This window comes from Furipterus horrens, unplaced genomic scaffold, assembly GCF_987537825.1.
Source record: "Furipterus horrens unplaced genomic scaffold, mFurHor1.1.pri manual_scaffold_5, whole genome shotgun sequence".
In the NCBI taxonomy this organism is placed as follows: Eukaryota; Metazoa; Chordata; class Mammalia; order Chiroptera; family Furipteridae; genus Furipterus; species Furipterus horrens.
The window spans coordinates 94,037,011-94,063,224 of record NW_028327175.1 but is presented as its reverse complement, the minus strand read 5'-3'; the positions used below and the strand labels follow the sequence as shown (position 1 = coordinate 94,063,224).

At 47.2% G+C, this 26,214-nt stretch overlaps 1 protein-coding gene and 1 pseudogene across 1 annotated transcript in view; one reads left to right on the top strand and one right to left on the bottom strand.

The window, feature by feature from the left end:
• Window positions 1-15,331, bottom strand: part of MUC3A (mucin 3A, cell surface associated) — a 29,311-nt gene extending 13,980 nt beyond the window's left edge. Inside the window, 11 exon segments of the mRNA XM_090279337.1 lie at window positions 9,171-9,249; window positions 9,699-9,888; window positions 10,110-10,270; window positions 10,613-10,675; window positions 11,093-11,241; window positions 12,084-12,142; window positions 12,257-12,372; window positions 13,326-13,412; window positions 13,415-13,513; window positions 13,598-13,888; window positions 15,295-15,331. Coding sequence (XP_090135463.1) covers window positions 9,171-9,249; window positions 9,699-9,888; window positions 10,110-10,270; window positions 10,613-10,675; window positions 11,093-11,241; window positions 12,084-12,142; window positions 12,257-12,372; window positions 13,326-13,412; window positions 13,415-13,513; window positions 13,598-13,888; window positions 15,295-15,331 — 1,331 coding nt within the window.
• Window positions 15,332-15,601: 270 nt separating this feature from the next.
• Window positions 15,602-16,599, top strand: LOC150009027 (tropomyosin-like; annotated as a pseudogene).
• Window positions 16,600-26,214: the final 9,615 nt, after the last annotated feature.

Below are 26,214 nucleotides of genomic sequence, written 5' to 3'. Positions count from 1 at the left end.
GGAATTCTAAATTAATGAAAAAAATGGAGAAGATTGCTTGGTTGTTTGTAAGCCAGAGGTTCATTTATTTTGCCCAGTCTTCTTGCCTGTGAGTTAGGTTTAGTCTAATTCAGCATGGTGGAAGCAGAGAGGATGAACTGGGAAGACTGCCAGGGATGGAGGTGGGGACATCCCTGAGTGGTGGGTATGAGGAGTATCAGGGAGAGAGTGCACTTGTGGGCTCTGGTCAACCCAAAGCCAAGGGCAGCAGTGCTCAGAGTAAACCCAGGCTGGGCAGCAGAGCTGCCTTCTTTTCTACTTGTCTCTTCCTTCAGCAAAGGGCCACTCTTTCCTCCTGGCCTCTGAAGGTGCCTCTTCCACTTGCACCTCAGAAGCCCCTCTGTATCTCCCTAGAGGCAACCACAGTCCTCGGCTTCTCAGTCTTTGTGCACCCATGGGAAAACTACTCAGTTCTGCAGCCTGCCATTTCAGGCTTCCATCCAACAAGTTACTTGTGACTGCCAAGACCATGCTAGCCCTGGGGATCAAAGACAAATGAGCCCCTGTCCCTCATTGGGCTCCTTGCCCCCAATGTGAGGATAGTTGAAGCCCTGATGAGGGGAGAGTGGGAGCCAACAGGGCGGGGGAAGAAGAGAAAGGGAGGGAACAGTCTCTCTGCCTTTCTTGTTGAGAGAAACTTCAAAAAGAAAATAGTTATCTTTCTTCTTGTTGTTTAAAAAGTTTTGTGGGTTTGGGCACTATAAATTGTATTGAGCTATTAAGTTATAAAAGTAGACAAGTCAAACAATCAAAAGGCATATATAGGCAGTTTATGATTGTGTCCGTAACTGAATTACAAAGAATGAACAGCTGCGGGGAGAGGCGGCACTTACTGGCAACCTGTCAGATTCCCACACTTGCCCCATCACAGCTGTAACTCAATGGCTGTGGATGCTATGGCCTATGGAGGGTCTTCACTCCTCTCTGAGAGCAGAGAGAGTCCATGAAAGGAGAGGACATTCCTGCTTCATTAGCCTGACCTACAGTAGGTAGGTACTCAGCAAGCACTTCTGAAATAAATGCATATGGAAACTCTTCTACATGCTTTCTCTTAGTTATTTAATATAATCATGTGAGGTTGACATGAATGTCTCTGTTTTACACATGAACCAAGGTTCTGAATTTAAATACTTTCCTAGTTCAACCAGCTGGTAAATTAGAATTCAAGCACAATCTAAAGGTGGCTTTTACTTTTAGCACAAGGGAAGGATTTGGAGAGTACAGGAGGGAAAAGTTTTCTAGCTGAGAGAACAGCATGAGTAGAAGCCCAGAGTGCATGCTTGGGGTATAGCTAAGCACCAAGAGACAAGTCAGGGCAGAGGGATAGCTACAACATGGGTGTCAGCTCTGGACTTGACCGAGAAGCAGTTAAGAATGTTCAGCAAATTGCCGTGACCCTAGCTGTGCTCGCACTGAAGGGGCAATGAGGCCAGAGGCAGGGAGATGGATGAGGCCACAGCAGTCACACAGAGGGCTCCAGGGCACAGACAAAAGCCAGGATACTCATTGAGATGGACTCTGGACATCCAGTTCTCTATTGTCTTTATTCCTGAATTTATAGTACTTATTTCATTTTGTTGCCATTCAACCTATCCTTAACCATTGGTATGATAGTTGTCTCTCAGAGCACACCCATGAGCTCTGAGAGCCCGAGTCCCTGTCCATCTCACCAGGCTGCCCTTCATCTTCTGGAATCTCTCATCTCCTTCAGGTCCCAAAATGCCACCTACTCATCCTTGTCCTCCTTCTGCTATTTTTTCCTGTTTACTTTCTAAGTGGAAGCCCTAAGCTAGAGACTCTGCTGCAACCACCAGACTCCAGGCAGGCAACCCCTTCTGTGCCCAAGGCTTTCACTCACCCCTGGCAGTGTCTTGGGTGAAGAGCTTCAGACTCTTCCCAGTCCAAAATTCTGATAGAAATGGCTTACCCAAAGGATGTGGCAGAGTAGGTGAGGCTGTCCTTCCCACAATTAACCTCCAGGGTCAGGGATGCTCAACTAGGAAGCTGAGCAAAGAAGGGCACAAACATTCTCCAAAGAAACCCAAACGGCCAATAACCCTATGAGAAGAAAATAAGAGCCGTAACTGGTGTGGCTCAGTTAGTTGGGTGTTGTCCCACAAAGCAAAGGTTGTCGGTTCAATTCCTGGTCAGGGCACACGCCTGGGTTGCAGGTTCGGTCCCAGTCACTTACAAGAGGCAACTGATCAATGTTTCTCTCTCACATTGATGTTTCTCTCCCTCTCTTTCTCCCTCCCTTCCTCTCTCTCTAAAAATAAATAAATGCAATCTTTAAAAAAAAGAAAATAGTAAATCAACTGCACCATTAAGCAGTAAATTTCAAGACAAAGCAAGATACTATTTATTTTTACCTATCAAATTGCACCCCCCCTGGTGACGTTAGATGATAATAATAGCTCATGTTGACCGGGGCGTTCTCATAGGGTGCTGACAGGCATTAATTTGGTATCACATTTCTAAAGGATGATTTGAAAATACATATTAGGGGCCAAAAATAGAGTTATACCATCTTAATGATTCAATTTTTAGTTACTGATCTCAAAATAAAATAATCTGATGTAGATTTTCAGAATTTTTATAAAAGAATGTTTATTACATCATTATTATAGTGAAAAATTTGGGACAAGCATGCCCAAGAATCAAAGAATGGGAGGCTGGCTAGATAACCATGCCATTCCATAGAATAGAATATTGATCAGACATTAAAATATGAACTTCTTATAGAATAAATCTAAATACATATTCAGAAATAGACCAAAATGTTAACCATGTTTATCTGCATGGTAAAGTTACGTGAGGTTTCCTTCTTTTTGTTTCTTTATATTGTCTAAATGTTTTACCACAAATATATATTTATGTTATAATGTTTAAAACACAATAAATGTATATGCTATTAAAAAAGTCAAGTGTGCCCAGTATTTTGGAAAACCCAGAAAAAATCATTCACTGGAATGATTCCCAAAGTGGAGTTCTCCAAACCCCTGTGGTCAAAAGGCTTAACAAAAATAAGTTGCCTGGGTTGCAACCACACTTGCCATCAAAGACACCAGCTCTCCTACCAAACAAGTAAAACGTGGTACTTTCTTGCCCTGTTTGCACTTTGTTTTGCTTCTTCACATACATGTATTTAGATTTTTCTTTGAAAGATAATCATTTGAACTAGTGTGGCTCAATGGATTGAGCGCTGAAATATTGCTGTACCCCAAGGAATTTTTAAATCAATATTCTAATTCTCTCTATAACTATGTATGGCTTTGTCAGTTCTGAATCTAAGACCTTTGAATAACAATTAATGCTCCCTCCCTGTACTACTCAACAGCCACCAAACTAAAGCCACCTATCCTTGCAGCCTCCCTGATCAGCCCAGGGAGCAGCCCCGGATGCCCTTGCCACACTCCTCCATCAGCTTGGGCCCCTTTCAGAGTCTCTGTACCAGGCTTGGGTGGTGGTTCTTTCTGCGCTGTTCCCATGTTCCCATATAAAAAAACTCAACGATAAGCTGTTTTATTCATCCTACCTTGTCCAGAGCACCCGCCACCTGGCCTGGGAGTGTTTGCTGAATGAGTAAGTTTATTATTCTCAGTATAAAACAGCACTTGCTTTTTTATTATTATTATTTTACTGTTGTTCTTTTACAGTTATCCCATTTTCCCCCTGTTGCTCTCCACAGCCCCACCCCTCCACCCAAGCTCCCACAGTCAATCCCACCCTTTTGTCCATGTCCGTGGGTCATTTATACTAGTTCCTAGACTAGACCCTTCCCCTTCTTTCCCCCCTTCTCCCCCACCCTCCTCCCTCTGGTCACTGTCAGTCTGTTCCTTATTTCCATGCCTCTGGTTCTATATTGCTTGTTTGTCTGTTTTGTTCATTAGGGTCCTGCTATAGGTGACATCATATGGTATGCACTTGCTTTTAACCGCTCTAAATTTACATCACACAAGTTTCAAAGTTGCCCCCTTGTCTATTGTGAACAAATCTGTTCTCACCATTAACTACACTCTTCCTGATTTTGTACTTGTTCATCATTTCCACTTCGACCCTCACCTTTCTAGGCTACAGAGCTCTGACCCCTTTCAGCTCCTGCCGCAGACCCCCCAAGACAGTCCCTGTCCCCCACTGCCATCCTGAGGAGCTCCCCTCCCCGACCCTGACTAAAAGCACTTTGGAACTTTATGTACTCAGAACAGGATACAGGCTCCGAGCCTCATGTTGACCTGGCATTGTATGGACTTTGTGGCCCCTGCAGCTTATGGGATGTGCAGAGCTCTTCCTGTGCTCTCTCCGGAACCCCAGGCCTCCAGGACAGCTCCATGCAGAAACTCCATGGTCACCCAGAACTCAATAGGCCCACCTGAAAGACATTTGTCAACCACCAAAAAGAAGTCTCTGTCCTCTCAGTCATGCAAGATCTAGCTCTATCTGCCTCGGTGCCCTCACAGCCTCTCATCAAATGGAAACTTCCTCTCTAGCTCCAGGGGAGTTGAGTCCCCAGCTGGAGACCCTCGTGACTTCATGCCAGGATGGCTCTCAGTGCTTCTCTACAGGTCTGTCCTGGCATGGGGCAACCCACCCAAAATGGTCCTCTGGTGTCTAAACACCTCCACTTGGCTTTAATGTCCTGTCACCCAAAGATGCTCCTGAACCACTGAACTTACTCTCTCAAAACTCACACCCACCCAGTACAGGTCCCCTTGGCTGCCCTGCAGAGCCATGCATGCGTTTTTCCTACCTTCTCAAACTGGCATTCTTTCTCCTTACTGTTTACTTGTCCAAAACCTCATTAGTCCTTATGAGGAACTGAAGTATGCAGAGGGTGCAACTTAGGAACAAAAGAAAACTACAGATGCCACTGGTGGTCTCTTACCCAACATCTGAACCACCCCCCCTGGAAACCCAGAATACATTCAGGCAGTGGGGGTGTTGTAGAGGTCTGAGGTCCTCCAGCATGGAACGGGGCAGCACAAACGTAGTGTTAAATGTGTAACGGCATGCTAATTATTTGCTGTGTGGCCCTGGGTAGGTCACTCACCCTCTCTGAGCCTAATTTCCTGTCTGCCTTCATGTCCTTACACAGTTTTCCTTGTGAAAGTCATACAAGCTCTGAAATGGCTTTGTAAATAGCAGAGCCCTCTGTGAGTTGGGGCAGGTGGCTTCCAGGTATCATCAGACTTTTTGAAGTCCCCTTGGAATGACCCTGTTTGCCCGACCTCCCGACCCCTGACAGCTCTCTGCACTTCTCATAGAGAGATGTTTTTTTTACTCTTTTGCATGCTAATGGATTCACATGTGTCAGTGCCTTAGGAACAGAAGCCTTTACTTCTGAGGGTGGCTGCCTCTTACTTAACTCATGGCTGAACACACACATGCTGCACACTTGCTGACTGTTGGCCCCTTCACCATCATCATCATCACCACCACCATCCCTCTTCTCAGATAACTTGGCCAGAGAGGGGACCAGAGTCTTCCCAAGGAGTCAGGGTAGGTAGGACCTCTCCTAAGGTTAACCGCCCCCCCACCCTGCCTCACCATAGCTGCCTACTCTCTGTTAATTACCTTAAAGCTAATATAGCTGTAATTAATGTATTTTTATAATGTCCCTAAATCCACACACTTTACACCCACAGCCCTTGCTCTTCTCCCCTTAGCTCCTCTTGGCCTGAGCCACTGCCCCTCAGCATGTCTGGGTAAGGGAAAATAAGGTGTGTCAGGGCATGGCAGGCTGAGCTGAACTCTAAGGGCCTACGTTCCCACCTGCAGAGGCCATCCCTCCACACACACCCTGCAGGTACTTCAACTCAGGAGCTCCTCTTCTACCTGGGGCCCAGGGCTCCACTCCCCATTGCCCCTGGCCCCAGTGCCTGCCCTGCCCACCCCTTCCCCAGAGGTCTTCCCTGTCTTGGGGGAATCAAGAGAATCTACGCTGTATGAGAGAATCCATTGGAAATCAGCTTGTAATCAGCTGCTTCCCAGAAGAATGGCCCTGACAAGATTCAACAAGGACCCCAGAGCCTATCTCCCCCTCAGCCTTTCAGCCATTTCTAATTAGAGGGGGCTTTCCCAGGGGCCCCTGAGGCTCTACCCAAGCAAGCAGGGAAGCTGCCAGATGCCCATGGACTTCTTCCCTTCCCAGTCAGGGCTGGCAGCCTGTACAGTGAGTGCCTCTGTGAGGTCAGAAAGACTTGGCCCTCTGGGCAGAAGAAGCCCCCAGGATGAGGAAGGCATAGACTACTGTCTAGGTAAAGAAAATGTCCCTATTCTCCCAGGGGAGGCCTAGAGAGCAGAGGGGGTAGCTTTCAGCCCCCACCCAGCCCCTGGGCCAGGGGCTTGATGCTGGCCATCAACTGTACAACCACAGGCCACACCCCTTCCTCTGTACCCACAGGTCTCGGGGTGACTTTAGCACTCACAAAGGAAGGGTGAGGTCATGGCTTGTGTCCAGCCCTTTGGGAGCCCCATGCCCTGCAAAGGGACAGAGCTAAGAGGTAGGGAGGCCAGCCACCTGCTGCAGCCCTGCCTGGACCACCAGGGAGCTCTGGGCCAGGCCAGGTCTCACTCACCAGGTGTCATGGCAGTGGTGAGTGCTCAGAGCCAGAGGGCCAGTGGCAAGATACAAACCCCCAACATCTCCTAGAGAGCAGGGCCCTGGCTTCAGGATCCTTGCATGTCGGGAGGGACCAAGAAATGAGCACCTCCCAAGGAGAGGTCACTCATCAAAAGAACCCTGGGGACCTTTGCGTTGGGGAAAGACAGTGCCTGGTCCAGGGTGGGGGTGCAGTGATGGAGCTGGATGGGTGGTGCCTACTGATTACAAAGAGTTGGATAAAAAACAGCCTATCAACCCTCTGCCCTTGGAGAGAGCCTATGCCCCAGTGCCATGATCTTGCCAGGAACCCAGAGTCACAGGTTGGGCAGGGCCAGAAGGAGGGACAGGAAGCCAGAGCTGTGAGTGTGTAATGATTACCAAGAGGCAGGAGCCAAGAAATGCCAGGCAGAGATGACTGTGGAGGGAGGGGCGACAAACCCTGGAAGGAGCAGCCAGCAACAGGCCAGGCTGAGTGAAAACTCCTTCCCCCCAACACCTGAGAGGCCCCTCTTTCCTCCAGGCTTCCTTTCCCAGCATCCACCTCTAGCTGGTCCCTTTCAAAGTAGTGCCAACCTTCCCCAGAGCCTCTGACCACCAGCCGTTCTCCTGGGTGGGGCTCCGTTCACACCTGAGGCTTTATGATCCAGGTCTCCACCCTTGATTGTCCTGGGAAAAGGTCCCAGGAACCTTTCCCAAACCTTCACCCAAAGAACCTCACACTGTCAGCTCCGACCACCCTCCGCTCCAGTCCAACAGGCCTGGCTACCCACAATCAGGGGAAGAGAAGGGCCCAAACCCTAGGCATGGCAGGTCGTGGTGTGAATGTACCTGCCACCCAAGGTTAGGGAGTCTCAAGGCTCAAGAGATACAGCTTACCCATCAGCACAAAAAGCAGCTCACCCAGTCTGAACTACCCACCTCCCTGACTCAGCCCTAAGCTCCTGATGTCAAGAAGGGAAGGCTACAGATAGCAAACCCAACAGGCTCCCATGTGCTGCTGACGGGAAGGTTTCCCACTCCTTAAGACAATGGGCCCCCCAATCCCTATGTTCCCTATGAAGGACCCCTTCCTTCCTCACTGGGAGAAAGTTGGTTTCCCAGGTTCTCCTACAACATCTCCTCCAGATGTCCTTGTTCCCCAACCAAGTGGAGGCCCCACTTGGATGAGAAGGAGAAAGACGCAGAGCAGCTTCTTTGACAATAAATGTTACGCTGTACTCCATGGGAGAATTGGAGACTTGCAGACATCCTGCCCCAAAAGAGACCTTCCTGCTCAGGAGGCTGGGGGCTTCTGGGCTCAGAGGTTACTGCAGGGGCAGGGGTGGGAGCAGGAAGAGGGCAAAGAGGAGGAGCTGGGAAGGGTGCAGAAGGGGGGTGAGGCAGTAAAGGAGAGGAGGGAGAATGAGGGAAATGAGGAGGAGGGGGTTGAGGGGACTTTTCCCCTTCAGGGCCCCACTTCCCCTCACTCTTGAGGACTTGGCAAAACCCACATCCCAATCCCCTACCCATGGGGATCCAAGATCTTTAGAGGGGAGAGAAAGGAGATGGAACATCAGAATGGGGGGCCAGAGCCTGGGCAATACCACTGCAGGGCCCTAAGATGACAAGGACATCTGGACGTAACTAAGGACAGGGGTATGGGGGAGGAAGAAAGGTATAAGACTGGGGCACTGGGACGGAGAGTAAGGACTTAAGGTGGAAGTTACAAGGATGGGAAAGGGGAGAGTATGGATACTGGAGGATATTAGAGCTGGGGGCCGAGATGTGGGGGAGGAGTGATTTAAGAAGTGGGTTCGGAGGGGGAAAGGATTTAAGATATGGGAACAAAGGGTAGGGCAGGAAGTTATATAAGGAAGGAAGGAGGTTGGGATGGACTTTAGGCTGGGTACAGGTATCAGGTGAGGAAAAGGCAGTAGGAACACTCACAGGAAAATAGAGACTAAGGCCTGAGACTCAGCCTAGGATGTGGGGACTGAGGATCTGAGAGAAGCCATCTAAGCATGGGGGCTGACACAGGAAGGTGTACTGGGACAGAGAGCTGGCTGAGCATTTCTGGTTTTCATAAAAACTGTACAAGATATCAGAACAAGTATGCTATACTAATTTTACAGGGTCAGAGAAGTTAGTGACCTGCCCAATGTCCAACAGTGGAGCCTGGATCTGACCTTAGTCTCCAGATAGGTTTCACCCAAGGTGGGAGGACAGGCGTCAGAGGACGTTCTGACTTTCCCCAAGGAAACCAGGACACTGAGCTGCATGAGACCCGGACCATCTCTTGAAACAGACGCAGTGTAGGTGGTTCCTTCCTGCTGTCTGGGACAGTGTGGAGGGGCAGTGCAGGGCTCACAGCGAGCACAAGGCCACCTCAGGTCTCTGGGTGTGTACCTGCAGCAGAGTGTGTGAGAGAGGGAGTGAGAACAGGGAGCCACCATGCTCAGGCTGGCTGGGGGGTCTCTGCCTCCTGGTCCCAGCTCAGCTCCCTGCCCTGTGGGGGTAGGGCAAGGGAGCCAGACCTGGGGGAGCTCCTTACCACCCATCCGCTCTTTGCCCCCGCACCCTCATATTGGTGTGCACATTCTCCAAGGCCACATGGGAGTTTTCCTTCTTGACTAGAGAGAGAGACAAGAGGAAGGGAAAAGCAGGGGCAGGGAAGGATGCGGGTTAGGCAGGGTTCAGGAGCCTCCTGTGCCCGTGTCTGCCCTGCTGGGGTGGCCTATGCAGGACATCGGATCTTCCATAGGAAGGACTGGATAAGCAGCCAGGTAAGCTCCCTACCCAGAGGTGAGTGTTGGTCCTGGGCAAGGAGAGCTTCGGGTCCTGTCCAGGCCACGGTGGTGCCCAGGGAAGCCCCTGCTCCCTCCTCCAGGGGGCAAGATTCACCTGTCCTGATGCCCTGGAAGTCTAAGTTTGTAAAAGTCCCCACAAATGTCCTCATCCCACATCTCCAACCATTTCCTGTCATAATCCCAGGACCTGAATCAGGGCGCATGCGGTCAGGGAGGGGCTGCCCCATCTGAAACCCCTTTGCCACCCTTATCCCCACCCCCAGAGCACTCACCAGCCTCCACCTTGGGCGCGCCTCCTCCAGGGAGTGGGGGTGGGGCCACCACGAAGACACCGAATGCCACTAGGAACGGAAGCAGCAGCAGCAGGGTCGCACCCCCAATAGGCTCCCAACCAACGCCTTCCAGGCGACTGAGGCCTCGCAGCCCGAGTCCAGGACCCAGTGCTTGTCCATGGAGAAGTAGCTGGAGGAGGGGGCCAGAGGTCACAGACCCTCACCACCTCCCTGGCAGGGTCACAGGGTCATACAGCACCTGCACCCTGCGCAAGGTAGCAGGTGGGCGAGACTCCACCCTAAGGCGAATAGAGGGACTGGGGTGGGGGTTGGGGGGGTCTGGTGGGGCTGGGCTGACTGGTAGGCCCTGCGGGCTGTGAGCAGGACTCTTGCATATGGGCAGGCCTCCACCCCAAGAGGGCCACTCTTCTCTAGAAGGCACTGGCCCTGGTTACAGTCGATGACGCCATCCACTCCCGACGTGCATTTGGTGACGCAGCGAAGTCGGTTCTCCTCCACGAAGGGAAAGTAGAAATTTTCATAACTCTGGCTTGCAGAGCACAGACAGGTGGCTGGGCCAGGGGTGGGGGTGGGTGGAGACAGACAGGGACCTCATCCACTCAACTCTGGGTCCTGGTTATAGTGATTCTGAAAATGGATGTCAGGACTACATTTCCAAGAGTGGGGTATCGTCGGGTAGACCTTGGGATTAGATGAGGGGAGGGCAGGCCCTCAGGATCCTCACCCTCTCTTCACCTTCCTTGCTTCCCCAGAAAGGGCAGTACAGAAGGGCCACCTCACATGCCTCCCCAAAATGTCCTCCCATCCTCCCCAGAGAATTTCAATGGGAAGATGTCCCTGGTGAGAGGAGTCATGGCCTCCTGGGGCCACTCAGCCATTTGTTCTTCCCTCACTTTCCAGGGTCAGCTCCATCCTGATGTTGTTCACCTTGATGGAGTCAGGCTTAAAACACAGGGCTGGGGGGACACGGGCACAGGTGGAACTGGGTGGGAAGGGTGGAGAGCTCAGGGCCGGCCAGGGAAGCAGGGTGAGCACGGGGAAGGGCAACAAGGGCTCTGTCAGTGAGTGGGATGCATGGTGGGCTGCAAGGGAAGGCTACTTTGGCCTCCCTCATCCCCCATGATTAATCAGGGGTCCTCAGCCATCCTGGAAACCTTGAGAACGGACACAGGGTCTCTTCTCCAGCGCCCAGGTTCTGGCAAGTTCCTCCTTAGTTCCATTCTTGACCCAGTTGACTGTGGACCTGTGTCCCTCCTCAAAACCTGCTGGAGGTATCACAAGGTTGACACCTGAACCCAGGAGACCCCTGTCTGAACTGGAGCAGGCTGAGGTGGTGATACTGATGTTGACCCATCCCTCCAGCCTCAACTCACTCTGGTTATTCTGGCAGCTGTCCTGGTCCTGGCTGGCATTCTGGAGCTCCCCCTTCAGGGATGTCTTCACCTTCTCACACTCATTCTCCAGCTAGACACTGAAGGGCGACTACAACGGGACCAGATAGTCTGCCACCATGCTGCCCTTCCTGAGGGGGTCGAGGGGACCAGGGGGCCTTAATATGTTCCCAGGAGTGGGACACGTAGATCCTTAGTAGGACACTTTCAGGACCAACCATGGGTACACAGGTATTGTTGGGAAGAAGAGGGGCAGAGGCAATGAGCTGGAATTTCAGACACGTTATGTTCAGAAGGAGCTGCCAGCATCCCTGAGGTGGTCAGTCTGGGAAGGTAGAACAAGGAATGATTGCCATTCTCTTGCATTGCTTCAAGCCATTACCAAACCAGGCCATCCTGGGCTCTCTGCCTCACTTATGCTGACCCACCCAGCAGACCAGGTGCCAGCCAGAGAGAGACCAGCTACAGTCCAGACACCAGGCTTCCCACCAGCCCACATGCACCACCGCGCCGCATGTCCCATGCAATCTCCCCCCTTACAATGCACTTAAAAATTGGCAGTATTTCCCCTCTTGCAGAAAAAATTACCCCAGAAAATGATCTCTAAAATCCCCCGTGGCCCTCACCAGGTGGCTCAGTTAGTTGGAGCATTGTCCCATACACCAAAATGTTGTGGGTTTGATCCCCAGTTAGGGTACCTACCAGAGGCAACCAATCAATGTTTCTCTCTCACATTGATGTTTGTCTCTATCTCCCCACACTCCTCTCTCTCTAAAATTAATAAACATCTTTGGGTAAGGATTTTTTTTTTTTAATGAGTCCCCCATGGAGTGATTCCCTTGCGTACTCTCTTTATCCTTTCTCTTTATAAAATCTGATGATTTACAAAACTAAAGGATGGCTTCTCCAGCCTTTCTTTGCACCCACTCCCCCCACCTAACACTGTCTCCATGGCCCCAGAAGCATCTCTTACCTCAGGGATAGAATCTCCACATCCTTGAACCCCTCCACATTTTGGTAGACATTCTTCATCTGAAATGCCAAGGATCCCTGGGCTCACATCTAAACCTCCAGACCTAAGGTCACCCAGGAGGCCAAGCTCAGCTCCAGGTGAGGACCCTTGAGTTCCCTCCCATTTCCCCTCACCTGATTCTTGAAGGTGCTGCTGAAATCCATGTAAGCCTCAGAAGTGTTGTCATTGAGCTCTGGGGCGAATTCCTGTTGGACAGGCACCTCCATGCCCATTTCAGCATCCACCATTTCTGCACACGTCATGCTCTGTTCTGATCACTCCACAATCCACTCCTATCTGACATCACCACCACCAACCCCAACCCAGAGGTTCCTGCCATGGCCCCCTCCATGTTCCCTAAGGACTGACTGAATAGCAGGAGGGAGAGATGTAGGAATTCTGGGATGAGTTGTCCTGAGATGGGGGAAAGAATGAAGTCAGGATGCACAGAAGTCAGGCCTGTGTTCTCTCCCTTGTCTGCCCCAGGGGGACACAGAATAATGGCTCCCAAAGATGCCTATGTCCTAATTCCCAGGACCTATGAATATGTTATGTTACATGGCAAGGAAGAATCAAAGTTACAGTTGTAATTAAGGTTACTAATCAGTTGACTTTAATATGTGGAAATCAACATAAATTATCCAGGTGGGCTCAATATAATCACAAGGTCCTTAATAGTGGAAGAGGGAGCAGGAAGAGTCTGAATCAGTCAGAGGAAGATGTGAGTATGAAAAAAAGTCACAGATGCAACATTTCTGGCTTTGAATATGGAGAGAGGGGGCCTTGAGACAAACAGTATGGGAGGCTCCAGAAGCTAGAAAGGGCGGAGAAATAGATTCTTTGAAAAGGAATGAAGCCCTGCTGAAACCTTAGTTTTAACCCAGTAAGGTCCACATAGGACTTTTAATCTACAGAACTGTAAGTTAAGAAATTTGTGTTGTTTCAGCCACTAAGTTTGTGGTAGTTTCTTACAAAAGCAACTGGAAACAAATACAGCTCTGAGCAACCCAGACTGGGAGAGGGCCCCGGAAGGACTGTGGTCTCAGCCACTTCCTGGACCAGGAGATGGGATAGGAGAAGGCTTGGGAGATAAGGCAGGGATAAAGAGATTGCTGGCTCCAGGCCAACCACAGAGCTGGGCCCAAGAGCAGTCATGGGCACCTCCCTGGAGAAAGTGCATAGGATAGAACTATGGCAACCCACTCAGTTCTACCTGTTTCACAGCAAACTCTCAGGGGGAGCCATAGAAGGTACTGTGGTGGTGGCATTTGAGGCCATCCCATTGACCTCTGTCTGGCACCTGATCTCCTGGAGCTCACAGTGGTTCCCAGAGAACCCTGAGGGGCAGAAGCAGTGGCCCTGTATCCAGGTGCCACTATTGTCACAGGGGCCTGGGCAGCACAGGAAGAAAGTAAAGTTCAGGATAGAGCCAGACTTTGAAGACATAGGAATTTAGTACAGGAGGAAGGAGGTCCAGCCTGGGGTGGTGGTCAATCTAGACTGTGTGGTCATCTGAGTAGTGGCCAGAGTTGTTCTGGGTGATGTAAAGGTGGTAGAAGTCTGAGTGGTGACCACCAAGGTCCCTGGAGTCCTGGTGGTGGTTGGGCTGGTGTGTGTCAACTTGTTTGATGTCATCATGATGGTTGGAAAGCTGCTTCTTGGTTTCATGGTCAGTGAGAGAATAGTGAAGCCAGACACATGTGAGGTGGTTACAGAGTAGGTGCTCATCCAGGTACCACTGGTGGGTCTTCGTGTGCTTGTCAAAACTGTTAACGGGGACAGTCCCAGGGCTGACAGAACTAGGAGCATCAGTTATGATGTTGGTGAGGTGTTGGGAACCCCCAACCCACAGAGATCCCCTGGTATCTCAGATGAAATGAAGACTTCCCAGGCAGCTTGTGGTAGGGGAGAGAAGGCCGGCAAATGTCTGAGAGACAAATGCCTCAATTGCCTTCCTCTGAGGTCTTTTATTGAGTGCAGTAAGGTTAAGGGCATATAGCATGCACATAAATCTCATCAATGTTGAACAGTGCCGATTACAGAAAACAGATATTGTTCAAGAATAATAATTGAAGGAACATTGAGATCTCCCTCAGGTTAGGGTATGTTGGACACAAAGACTTCAGATGGCCATAAAATAGGGAGGGTAAGTTCATTTTGAGTTAAAGTTAAGACCTCTGCTGCTGGTACAACAAAGTGATCAAGCGAGGTAAAAGAACAGGGAAAGCTTCAAAGGACATAAAGCATTTTCTCGTGGCCAGATTCCCACTGGGGCCCACTGGCTATAGCATTGAGGCACGTATGCACCCAGCTTTCCCAGTTTTCTGGTCAAGTCTTACAGGTTTCATTTCCTTTGCCTAGCCTGTGCGGGGCTCCAAGTCTCAATACTTTCCCAAGGGGACCCTGACAGTGGGTCAGTTTCCAGATCTGAAGTAGAAGTGTCTGTATGTGTAGGGAACACTGTTGTCATGCTGGTGGAACTAGGAGGGATAGTAGAGGTAAAGATTAATAATGGGATAGTGGGTGTAAAAGTAATTTTACTAATTGTTTCAATTTCTATACATGGAGTGGTGGGAATGGGAGAAGTAGACACTATTGTAATGGATATATATTCTGGACATGGGGTAGCAGGGATAATAAAAACAGTGAAAGCTGTTACAATAGAAGAGATTATTGGAGAAAACATGGTTGAAGAAATTCTTGTAGTTTCAGATGAAGAGGTAGGAGAAGCCGTGACTGAAGAACCTGTATTTATGTTAGTGATGGGATGTGAGGAATTGGGAGAAATTTTAGGGATAGTAGTGAGCATTGAAATATCACTGGTGGAAGAGACAGAAAAGAAAATTGTTATTTTGGGTATTGAAGAAGAGATAATGATACTAAAAGAAATAGCACTGCATTTGTAGACGTACTCACTATAAGAGGAGAGGGTATGAAAAAAATCCTTGAAAATTTACACGAAGTTTTGAATGGTGTAGAATCACCTATAGGCTTCATGGCAGAGGTTGGGGTGTTGCTGGATGTTGTTTCTGTATTGTGTGTGGTGGGGGATGATGTGATGGTATCTGCGGGGGTTGCCAACCTACTGGACGAGGTGAGTGTCAAGGTGAGTTCAGCTGTGGTTGGCGTGTGAAAATGATCTGTGCTGAGGTGGTGGTAGGGCTTTCAGTACTAATGGAAGACAGGGTTCTGGCTGTGGATGTCTGCATGGTGCCAGAGGTAGGGGCAGATGGGGTACTGTGGATGTGGGTGTGCTTCCAGTGGAGAAGCCCTGTGAAGTCCTGATGCCTGGAATAGTTTGAGTCACAGTCAGAGTGGGTGTTGTTTCCCTGCTGGTGGAAGCAGTCAGGGATGTTGCCACAGTGCAGGGATAAGTGAGGTTGCTGTGATCGAAGTGGCAGGGGTTGAAGTGTCAGCGGAAGTGGTGATTTCAGTCATGGCCATGGTGACAGTACTAGAGGGAGATGTAGGGGTGGGCGATGGCCTGGGTAGTAGAGTGTGTAGTAATCAAGGTGGACACGGAGTTAATGTTTGTGGTGAAAACGGACCCTGGCTGCGTGGCTGAAACAGGCATAGAAAACAGAAGCACGCTGGTGGTCAATGTCAAGGTACTAGTGGTCACTGGAGTAGAGGTGATGGATGTCAGTCGAATTGACTGTATTTGTGGAACTGAGTAAGATGTCACTGGGGGAATACAAATTATCTCTGTCATGACAGACTCTGTATAAACATCACTGGTGGGACTAAGTGTGATTTTCTAGGTAGATGTAGCATAAGAGGTTGTGTCCGTCATCTTGCCTGTCTGTATAGGGACTACTGCAGCAGTAGGTCAATGATGCAGAGGAAGTGGAGGGAGAAAGATGGGCCCAGGAACAGGCTAAGACTGAGGTGGTTTCCTTGAACCATAGGCTCCAACTGGTTAGGAGGAGCTGGACTGTGCTCAGGAGCGCCTGGCCACTGCCCTGCAAAAGCTGGAGGAAGCTGAGAAAGCTGCTGACGAGAGTGAGAGAGGTATGAAGGTTATTGAAAACTGAGCTTTAAAAGATGAAGATGGAACTCCAGGAAATCCAATTCAAAGAAGCTAAGTACGTTGCAGAAGAGGCAAATAGGAAGTATGAAGAGGTGACTCGTAAGTTGCTGATTATTGAGTGGGACCTGGAACACACAGAGGAACGAGCTGAGCTGGCAGAATCCTGTTGCTGAGAGATGTATGAGCAGATCAGACTCTCAAGGAGAAGACAGGTATGAGGAAGAGATAAAGATTCTTACTGTTAAACTCAAGGAGGCAGAGATCCACGCTGAGTTTGCTGAGAGCTCGGTAGCCAAGCTGGAACAGACAATGGATGATTTGGAAGATAAACTGAAATGCACCAAAGAGGAACAGCTCTGTTCACCGAGGATGCTGGACCAGACTCTGCTTGACCTGAATGAGATGTACAGCACCCCAGTCCCGCCCTGCTGCTGCTTCTCCCTCTGACCCTGACTCTGCCTGAGGCCCACCTGCCAGAAGCTGACCTTGAAAACTGAGGGCTGATCTTTAACTGGAAGGTTGCTTCCTCCTTCTTCTTCCTCCCTCCCCCCTTCCCCCAAAGTCTTTTTCACCAAACTGTCTCTGCCTCTCCCCAGAGATTCTGGTTAGGATAGAGGTTGAGCACCTTGGAAGCAACATTTAAGGGAATGTGAGCACAATGCAAAGTGCCTTTAAAAGCATGTTGTAATGTACACATTTTGTAATTACCTTTTCTGTTGTTGTTGTTATAGCAACCATTTATAAAACATTCCAGATGATTCCACAGTTCTCAAGCAGCAATCTAATCCCTTCCTCACTTTTAGAAGGTTATTGATCTCACCTATAGGTAGGGCCTGATGAACAAAACAAAACAAACAAAATAGAGCCAGAGACATGGAAACAGAGAACAAACTGACAGTGACCAGAGGGGAGTGGGAAGGGGGAGAAAGAAGAAAAGAAGGGGAAGGCCCTAGTCAAGGAACAAGTATAAAGGACACATGGACATGGACAGCAGGTTGGGGATTGACTGTGGGAGGGCCAGGCTGGGGAGAGCAACAGGGGTAAATTTTGAACAACTGTAACTGACTAATTAAAAAAAAGAAGAAGAAGAAGAAGGTAATTTTTCAACCTAATCCATATGGCTCTCTCCGTAGAGGAGGGGAAAAGGTATGGGCCTGCCTTACTGAGCGCCAAACAGAGCCCAGAGAAAGAAACACTCCACTATGGGGAATCATTGCTTTGTGCAGAGTGCCAGCCAAACCAGAAAGGTGATTCCAGGAGGAGTCAGCAAAAATTTTTAAAAAATTTTTAAGTGATGTTCAGGTTTCAGCTTTAAGGTATTTTGGGACTTTTTTTTTTTTTTTTAATCAGAAATGACCAAACAAATCAAAATGGTGAGAACTCTCTGAGACCAAACCCTGGTCCCATCTCTACCCCCTTCTCAATGGTTCACAAAATAGATCATATGCCCCCTATGTTGAAATAACCAGTTATTTGCTCTCATGCCTCCTTGAAAGAAAGAAAACTAGGTTTTTACCACTGATTTAGCCACATGAAATTCATCACCCTTTTCTGGATCTGAAGCTGCTGTCTCTAAAAGTGCCATCTCATTGTGCATTATAGCAGTTAGTGCTGGAGAAATCTTGAATGACTTATGTACAAAACTGTTTTAAAATGTTATATTATTTTGAAACTGCTTCTTTGGGGTTGGGGTGCACTGACCACCCCATCTGGCTGTGAAAACTCTCTGTAGTCTGGGCTGTCAGAGTGCTGATCTTTAAAAATTTCTTTCCTTACCCAGTACCCCCACTTTGGTGAGGTTCTGTGAGGTCTGTTAGGTGCTCATCCTGCAGCTTATTGGCTTAAAATGTACTCTTCTTTGATGTGGTCTCTTTGGGAGCCAAATTGGGAGAAAGAGAAACCCACAGTGCAACTATTTTGATATAAATATTTTTAAAATAAAGAACTAGTTCCTCCAACCCTAAAAAAAGAAAATATTACTAACAGATTTATTATCAGAAACTTTGGAAGCCAGAAAACAGTAGTTTGTTACATTCAAAGTGCTTAAAATAAAAGAACTTTGGTATCATATCCAAGAATTTGCTAAAATTCATGTGGAATCTCAAAGAATTCTGAGTAGCCAAATCAATTGTGAAAATGAAGGACAGAACTGAAGGATTTAAACTTCCTGATTCCCAAACTTATCACAAAGCTACAATAACCTTGGGTGGTCAAGCTGGACGAAGCAGACAAATGAATGAAAAGATAAAGCGTCCTGATGGGGTGGCACACAGACCAAGACAGCAAAACCACAGGTGCAGCCCAGGAGAGGGAGCTGACAGGTGGCCAGGCCATTCTTGGGGTCCTCGTCATTCTTGGGGTCCTCCACTTTGAGTTCTTAACACGTTTGACCAGTTTGTGAAGCATTAAAATACTTGTTTTTGAAAAATTGTGTTGTTTTCAGAGGAGTCTCTGTGGAACTAGGGCTACGTGGTCAAGCACCAGAACTGACCGAGGTGCGGTAAACAAACACAAAGTATGAGCTCCTGTGCTGGGGACACAGACAGGAATGGGCCCCTTTTGTATGGGATAGCAGGCTTCTGGAGAGACGGATCCTGATCCAACTTGAGGCTCCCTGATTCCTTCCTACCTACCATTTCAATTTCATTTCCCTCTGCTGCACAAACTTCTTTTTGCTCCAATCAACAGACCTCTTTGCCTCAGACTTTCCTACTTCTTAGCCTTTACCTGAGCTATTTCCTACCCAGGAATGCCCTCCTCCATCTCCCTTTCTCTTTCTTTCTCCCTGTGAAAATCCCACTCATCATTTACTGCTTTGCTCTTTCTTTCCTCCTACCAAGAACCCATGCATGATAAGGAAATGACTTCTCCCACCCCTGAAGTTTAATGGTGTTTACTACTGGTATCTCTTCTGTGGCACTTTATTATCATTTAGTGACAGGTATTACAGTCATTTGGTCCCTGGCTGGTTTGGCTCAGTGGATTGAGCGTCGGCCTGCGAGCTAAGTGTCGCTGGTTCGATCTTCCAGTCAGGGCACATCAGAGAAGGAAAACTCTGACTCCAAAAAACCTCCACTGCCTTGCGGCATACCTCTTCAGGGGAAAGGCTAAGGGAGTAAACCCCGACAGAAAATCCGGAGCCGGAGTCCCTAAGGCGGTTTGACGTTGTGGTCAACACCGGCAACTCCTGCGGCGCACCTGAAGCCAAGCTGTATTGACTCAGTCTTTCCCTTGGATCCTTCAGCTGCGAAGAGAGGGGGGGTCTGCTGCATGGGCAACAGCAGACCCTCCATATCACCCTGCCCAGGCTCTGTAGCTTCAGCTTCACTGGAGAGGACACTCCAGCGTCATCGCAAGATGTCGATTCAACACGCGAGGAGACAGATACCGTGTCACTCCCGAGTCGGACTGCACAGCCATTCTCGGCGGTGCAGATAGACTCTTAAGAAGCTACACCATCGTCTCTCGAGACGGACGGCTGCCGACGATTACAGTCATTTGAACACCTTCCCATAAGGAGAAGAGGAAGGTTATACCTTTGCACTCTGAGCTGAGTCAATGGTCTGGGAAGCCGCACTTAACTTAGGAAGAAGATGGTCAAGATAAGACTGCTGGAGTCTTTTTCTGCTGTCCAAGCAAGCCCCACCCCTATGTTAAGGTCCAGCCTTGCTTTTCTGTAGGCTGTCTGCATACAACCAAGACCCAGGATACTTGGGGACTGCTCCCAAAACCAGACCAGACCGAGAAGCCCATGGTTCCAGTGCCAGAGAAAAGAAAGCCACATTGTTTCCGACTGTGAAAACCAGTGGGGGTTTGGGTGAAGGAAGAAACTGCCAGTCTCTCAGCAGAGTCCATTTGTTTAGAGGGTCCCTACAGTCCTAGAATGTCCTCAAACCCACCCACTCTGGGAACCACAGCCAGAGCAACAGCTAGAGAGGTGCCAGTCCCATATCCAAAGATGCTCACGGACTTGACAGACATGGGAAGTGGGAGAAGTGCCTGAAAAGGGGGCGAGTACTGAGCAAGTGGCATTGTTTTCTCTCAGACCCCTCCCCCACAAACAGTGCCACAAATGGTAAGAAGCATCCAGGGGTTTCTAAGCATGTGATGTTCAATTTCCTAAGTTGGGTAGTGGAAACATGGATTATTATTATTATTCTTTAATCATGTGTGCATTTTCCACACTTTTTATGAATAATATATTTCTCAAAAAATAAGTTAAGGGAATTGACAGTAATATAACACATTCTAAATAATCAAATACTCAAGCTACTTTATATTGAATTTATTGGGGTGACATTGGTTCACAAAACCATACAGGTTCCAAGTGTATGACTCAACAAAACATCTGCACGCTGCATTGTGCACCCATTGCCCCAAGCAAAGTATCTTTCCATCACCATTTTCACCCCCTTTGTCCACCTCCACCTACCCCGACTCCCCTTTCCCTCTGGCTGTCACCACACTGTTGTCTGTTGTCTGTGTCCATGTGTTTTGTTTTGTTTTTTGCTTAATCCCTTTACCTTCTTTCATCCCCTCTGACAACTGTCAGTCTGTTCCATGTATCCATGCCTCTGTTTCTATTTTGTCAGTTTATTTTGTTCATTAGATTCCATATATAAGTGAGATCATATAGTATCTGTCTTTCACCACCTGGCTTATTTCACTTAGCATAATAATCTCCAAGTCCATCCATGCTGTAACAAAAGGTAAGATTTCCTTTTTATGGCTGAATAGTATTCCATTGTGTGTGTCTACCACAGCTTTTTTATTAACTCATCTACTGATGGGCACTTGGGCTATTTCCAGATCTTGGCTATCATACTCAAGATATCATTGAAATAAAAAAACAAGACAGGGATGCTCACTATTGCCATTATTATTTCAACATTGTTTGGGGAGCTTTAGCTAATGTACTAAGGCAAAAATAAAATAAATACTTGGCATAAACAATAGAAAGACATTAAATGCTCCAATTTCTTGCTGATGAAATTGTATAATTATAAAATCCAAAAATGCTAGTGGGGGAAAAGATTACTATATTAATGAGAGACTTTAATAAGGTGGCTAGATAAATTATAAAAATAATTTTCTCCATTCTAAAAATAACCAGCTAGAAATGGATATTGGAAGAAAGGCTCCATTCACAATGGAAACTCAAATAGAAAAATACTTAGGAATAAATTTAACAAAAAAGGACATATTTCATATGAGAAATCCTATAAGGCTTTATTATTCAAGGTTATAAAGCAAGATCTAAACAAATGGGAAAATGTACCAAATTCTTGGGTATAATGATTTTTACAACAAAAATATGTCAAGTTCCCTAAAAATAATGTACACATTTAATGCAACTTTAATTTAGATCACAACAAGGTTGAATTTTTTTTTTTTTTAATTTTTTTTTTTTGGTTTTTCAATTACAGTTGTCCCCTTTTCCCCCAATTTCTCTCCCCCACCCAACCCACCCCCTCTCCCACAATCATATCCCTCCCCGTTGTCCATGTCCATGAGTCTTTCATACAGGCTCTTTAATTAAACCCTTCCCTTACTTATCCCCCTTCTCTCCCTCTCCCCTCCCCCCTATTGACTGCTATTCTGCTCTTTGTTCTATTTAGTTCCTTTGTTTGTGTTGTTCTTTAGTTTCCTGTATTAGGTGATATCATATGGTATTTTTCTTTCTTTGCTTGGCTTATTTCACTAAGCATAATTCTCTCTAGTTCCATCCATGTTGTTGCAAATGGCAGGAGTTCCTTCTTTCTTTCTGCTACATAGTATTCCATTGTGTAATGAATATTTTTAAGTGAATGCAATTACCTTAAAATTCATGTAGATGAATGTTGTCTAAGAATATAGCAGAAAACAGAAAAATAATTGTGAGGCTTGCCCTGTCATATACTTTAAATATACTGTAAAACTACTGTCATCCAAACTTCATGGTTGCCATAAGAATAAACAATAGATCCATGGAACAATGGAAGAGCCAGAAATAAATCCAATTATCTGAATATACAGCAAAGAAGGAATTTAATTCAAATGAATTGTTTATTTAAAAACACAACTGACTGTCCACATAGTAGAAAATAAAGTTAGATCTTTCAACATTAAAATAAAAAGTAAACTAAATCAAAGAGATGAGAATAAAAACTAAAAATTGTAGAGGAAACTTTGGAAGACTATGTGTATAACACAGAAGTTGAGGAAACTACTTTAATCAAAATGCAAAACCCAAAAGCTATAAAAATAAAATTTTACATATCCTACTACATAAAAAAGTAACTTTTTGTGTGTGAGAGAAATATGCTAAAACAATACAAAGTAGATAAAACAGATTGGGGAAAATTATTTGTAATGTGAATGACAGATAAAGGGTTAATATCTGTAGTATACGAAGAGCATTCACAAATTTATATTTAAAAAACACAAATTGTTCTACCCTATCCTCATGGGCACTATATATTTAATGTATGCAAAGATACTTTCAGGATTGACACTATGCTTTTTTGTTTATCTAAATGTCCTATAGTATGTTTGTTTTGTTTTTATTGTGATATAATTGACATACATTACATTAGTTTTAGGTGTATAATACAACATAACAATTCAATATATGTATATATTGTGAAATGATTACCACAATAAATCTAGTTAATGTTCATGACCTCACATAGTTACAGACTATTTCCTTGTGATGAGAACTTTTAAGATTTACTCTCTTAGCAACTTTCAATACAGTATTATTAACTAGTTACCATGTTGCACATTATATCCACAGCACTTACTTATCTTATAACTAAAAGTTTGTACCTGTTGACCACCTTCACCCATTTTGCCTACTCTTCACCTCTCACCTTTGGCAACCACCAACCTGTTCTTTGTATCAATGAGCTTTGTTTCGTTTAGATTCTTCCACCTCAGTACTTAAATTCTTTCCACTGTCCTTGAACCCCAGGGTCCCTGAGGAAGTCAGGCCCTTCTTCCCACTTTTCCAAGAGCCCTCCAGTCTACAAAGAAGGAACTGGGGGAGGGGTGCCCTTTCCCCTACAATCTCAATCCCTGAAAATCATGGAGCCCCAGGAAAGGGGATGGTCTGGGTGGAGTGAAGAGGCTCTAGAAGTGGCCCTTGAGTCAGAGAGATAATGCTGGGAGTTGAGGGGCCGCTGCAGTGGCCTGTGGGTTCAGGATGGGATGGAGAGACTCAGTGGGCATCGACCTCCTCTGACCATGGTGGAGGCTGGGGACCTCATGCCCGCAGGCCCTGGCCTGGCTGAATTAGGCCAGTCCTGCTGTCACGAGATCCATCAGAGTATGGGAGTGAGGTGGAGGTGTGAGGTCCCAGATGGAGAGGAGGAGAAGTCCCTGAAAAGTGAAGAAACCATTACCTGCCCTTCTTCTTCCCAGAGTTGGGTATTCTTCACCTACCTTCTCCCTTCAGAATGCTAGAGCCATACCTGGCACCTGGCACCCAGATCTATTTCCATGGGCCAAGACGGCTGGAAGATCTGACAGGCAGGATCCTTGACGGAGGTCTGAAAGGAAGAGAGAAAAATGGAAAGAGAGAGGGATGGAAGTGGGGAAGGGAGGAGGGGAGAGTGGGAGGCAGGTAGGAAGCTGTCCTGGGAAACTAATGTAAGAACCTGCCCCACCCCCTTTCTTTTCTTGGACTCTAGAAGCTCATTTTCTGGAAGTCACAGAAAAGGTGAGTGACTCGGTAGCACATCATCATCAGTGCAGGTCAGAGTTATCGTCCGAAGTCCAGGGCCCCAACTTACCAGGCTGGGAGCTGATAACAGTCAGCAAAAAGTTGAACCTCTCTAAGTTTCAGTTCCCATTTCCTGACTTCAGTTGTAAGGATAATAGGGTGTGCCCCCTGGAATGTTGTAATCAGCAATTAAATGGAATGATTTTTTTTTTAATCCTCACCTGAGGATATGTTTATTGATTCTAGAGAGAGAGGAAGGGGGAGAAAGAGAGAAATATCAATGTGAGAGAGAAAACATTGATTGGTTGCCTCCCTCGTGCACACCAACCAGGGATCGAACCCACAACCTAGGTATGTGCCCTGACCGGGAACTAAACCAGCAAATTTTTGGTGTACAAGATGACACTCCAACCAACTGACCCACCATAACTGGGGTGATGATTTTTAGCAGTGTTCAGGCCAGTGCCTGGCAAACAAGCCCCCAGTAAATGCTAATATGAAAGTAACACTGGGTCTGGCTACTCACCAGCCTGCTCTGCTGTCCCCAGTAATGTGGACATTGACCTGGGACTCCATCTGTTCATAGGACTGCTGGCCGTGCGGCCAACCTTGTAGCCAGCCTGCACTGTCTCCAGTCAAGGTGGGGGAATCTTAGGCAAGCGCCGCCCACGCCCCCCCACCCCCCGCACCTCTGCACCCCTCCTGTGTGTGATGCCTGTTGTCCTTGAATCACAGCCAGGTTCATCCAAGGACTCTCTACTTTGGAATGCCCTCATTGGCTGGCTGATACCTGAAGAAGCAGCTGGAGACATTTTCAGGAGCTCCCAGAGTGTCCAACATAGATAGTACCCAGTGCAACCTAGCTGTTCCTGAGAGGTCATGCAAGAGGCACTGCGAATATTTAAACCAAAACCAGCATTAGGGTTGGCTGGAGTCAGAATCTGCACAGACAGTGGTTCTGCACACCAAGGACCTTGTCAGGTGGGAGCTGAGTCATACTCCAGGATCTTGAGTTCCTCCAGGGTTCTGATGCCTGGGCAGGTAAATGGTAACACGGGGCGAAATGTACTCCTGGTGAATTAAATTATACATTTCACTCCTTTCAAAACCATTATAGCTAGTGGGCAGAAATCAGCCCCAGGAGGGTACCAATGTCTATAATCCAGTCAGAGCACAAGATATGAAACCCACTCCACCCTATCTCCTGCTAGAAAGGGGGTGAGAATAAGCAGAAGGATGTCCAATGAAACTGCATGGGAAATACTATAAACTGGTTAAATGTTTAACAGAACTGTGAAAATACAATTAAACTATCCAGAGACAGGCTAAAAATTGTGTGAAATGCTAAAAACTAGCAAAAGTGCAAAAAGGTACAAACGGGATGTGTAGATGAGTCCAAGGAGGGATCATGTAAAATGATGTAACTTGGGTTAAGTATAAACGTTAGGGCAATCTCCAGAAGGGATTACAGGAAGGTGTAGGGAGAGGGGAGGAAAGTCTCTTGCCTGGCTTAAGCTCCTAACTACAGGTTAACAACCCTGTTTGATAGGGCTGGGGCAGTGGCCTCGGGCAATGGCTAGCCCCAGTATCTTCTCTCCTTTCTTCCTTAGTATTAGGACAGCAAAATTTTAAATGAGTACAAAGTCATCCAGAACTAAACCACACCTCTGAACCTCCTGCATAGCCAATTATGAGTTTAGGATTAAGTTTTGATCAGTGGGATGTAAATGAAGGGCTGTGTATATGATTTCCCAAAAAAATGTCTTTAAAGGGAGGAGCAGTCCTTCTTCCTTCCTGCTGCCCAGAAAGCAGATGTTACGGCTGATGCTTTAGCAACTACATTACACCATGAAATTGAAGCTACATGGTGGTTGAGTAACACAATTCTGTGTTAAAGGAACCTGGTCCCTGGCCTCCAGGGCACCCTGCCAACCTAACATGGCCTACTTCTAGGTCTCCTTTATGTAAGAGAAAAATATATTTCCATTATTGTTTGGTTTTTTGTATCACATAGCTGAACTGAAATCCTAACCAATGAACAGAGGACATGAGAATCCTTTTTGTTGGCAGAGGTGGGGCAAGGGCTGTAACAGAAGTAGGAGTTCCCCCTGTTGGCAAAGCTAAGACACAGACATGCAAGTGAAGTAGGAGTGTTCCCTGAATGATAGAACTGGTGGTAGGATCAAGATTAATTCCTGAATAAACAGACATGGTGAAGGAAGAAACAGAAGAATCAAGGATATTATCCCTGTCATGATGGCTGTGGAGGGTAGGGCAACAGAGGATATTGGAGAGGTTATTCTGTTGGACTATGTAGGGAAAGGTGTCATGGCTAGACAGGTGAGGTCCCTGTGTTGACT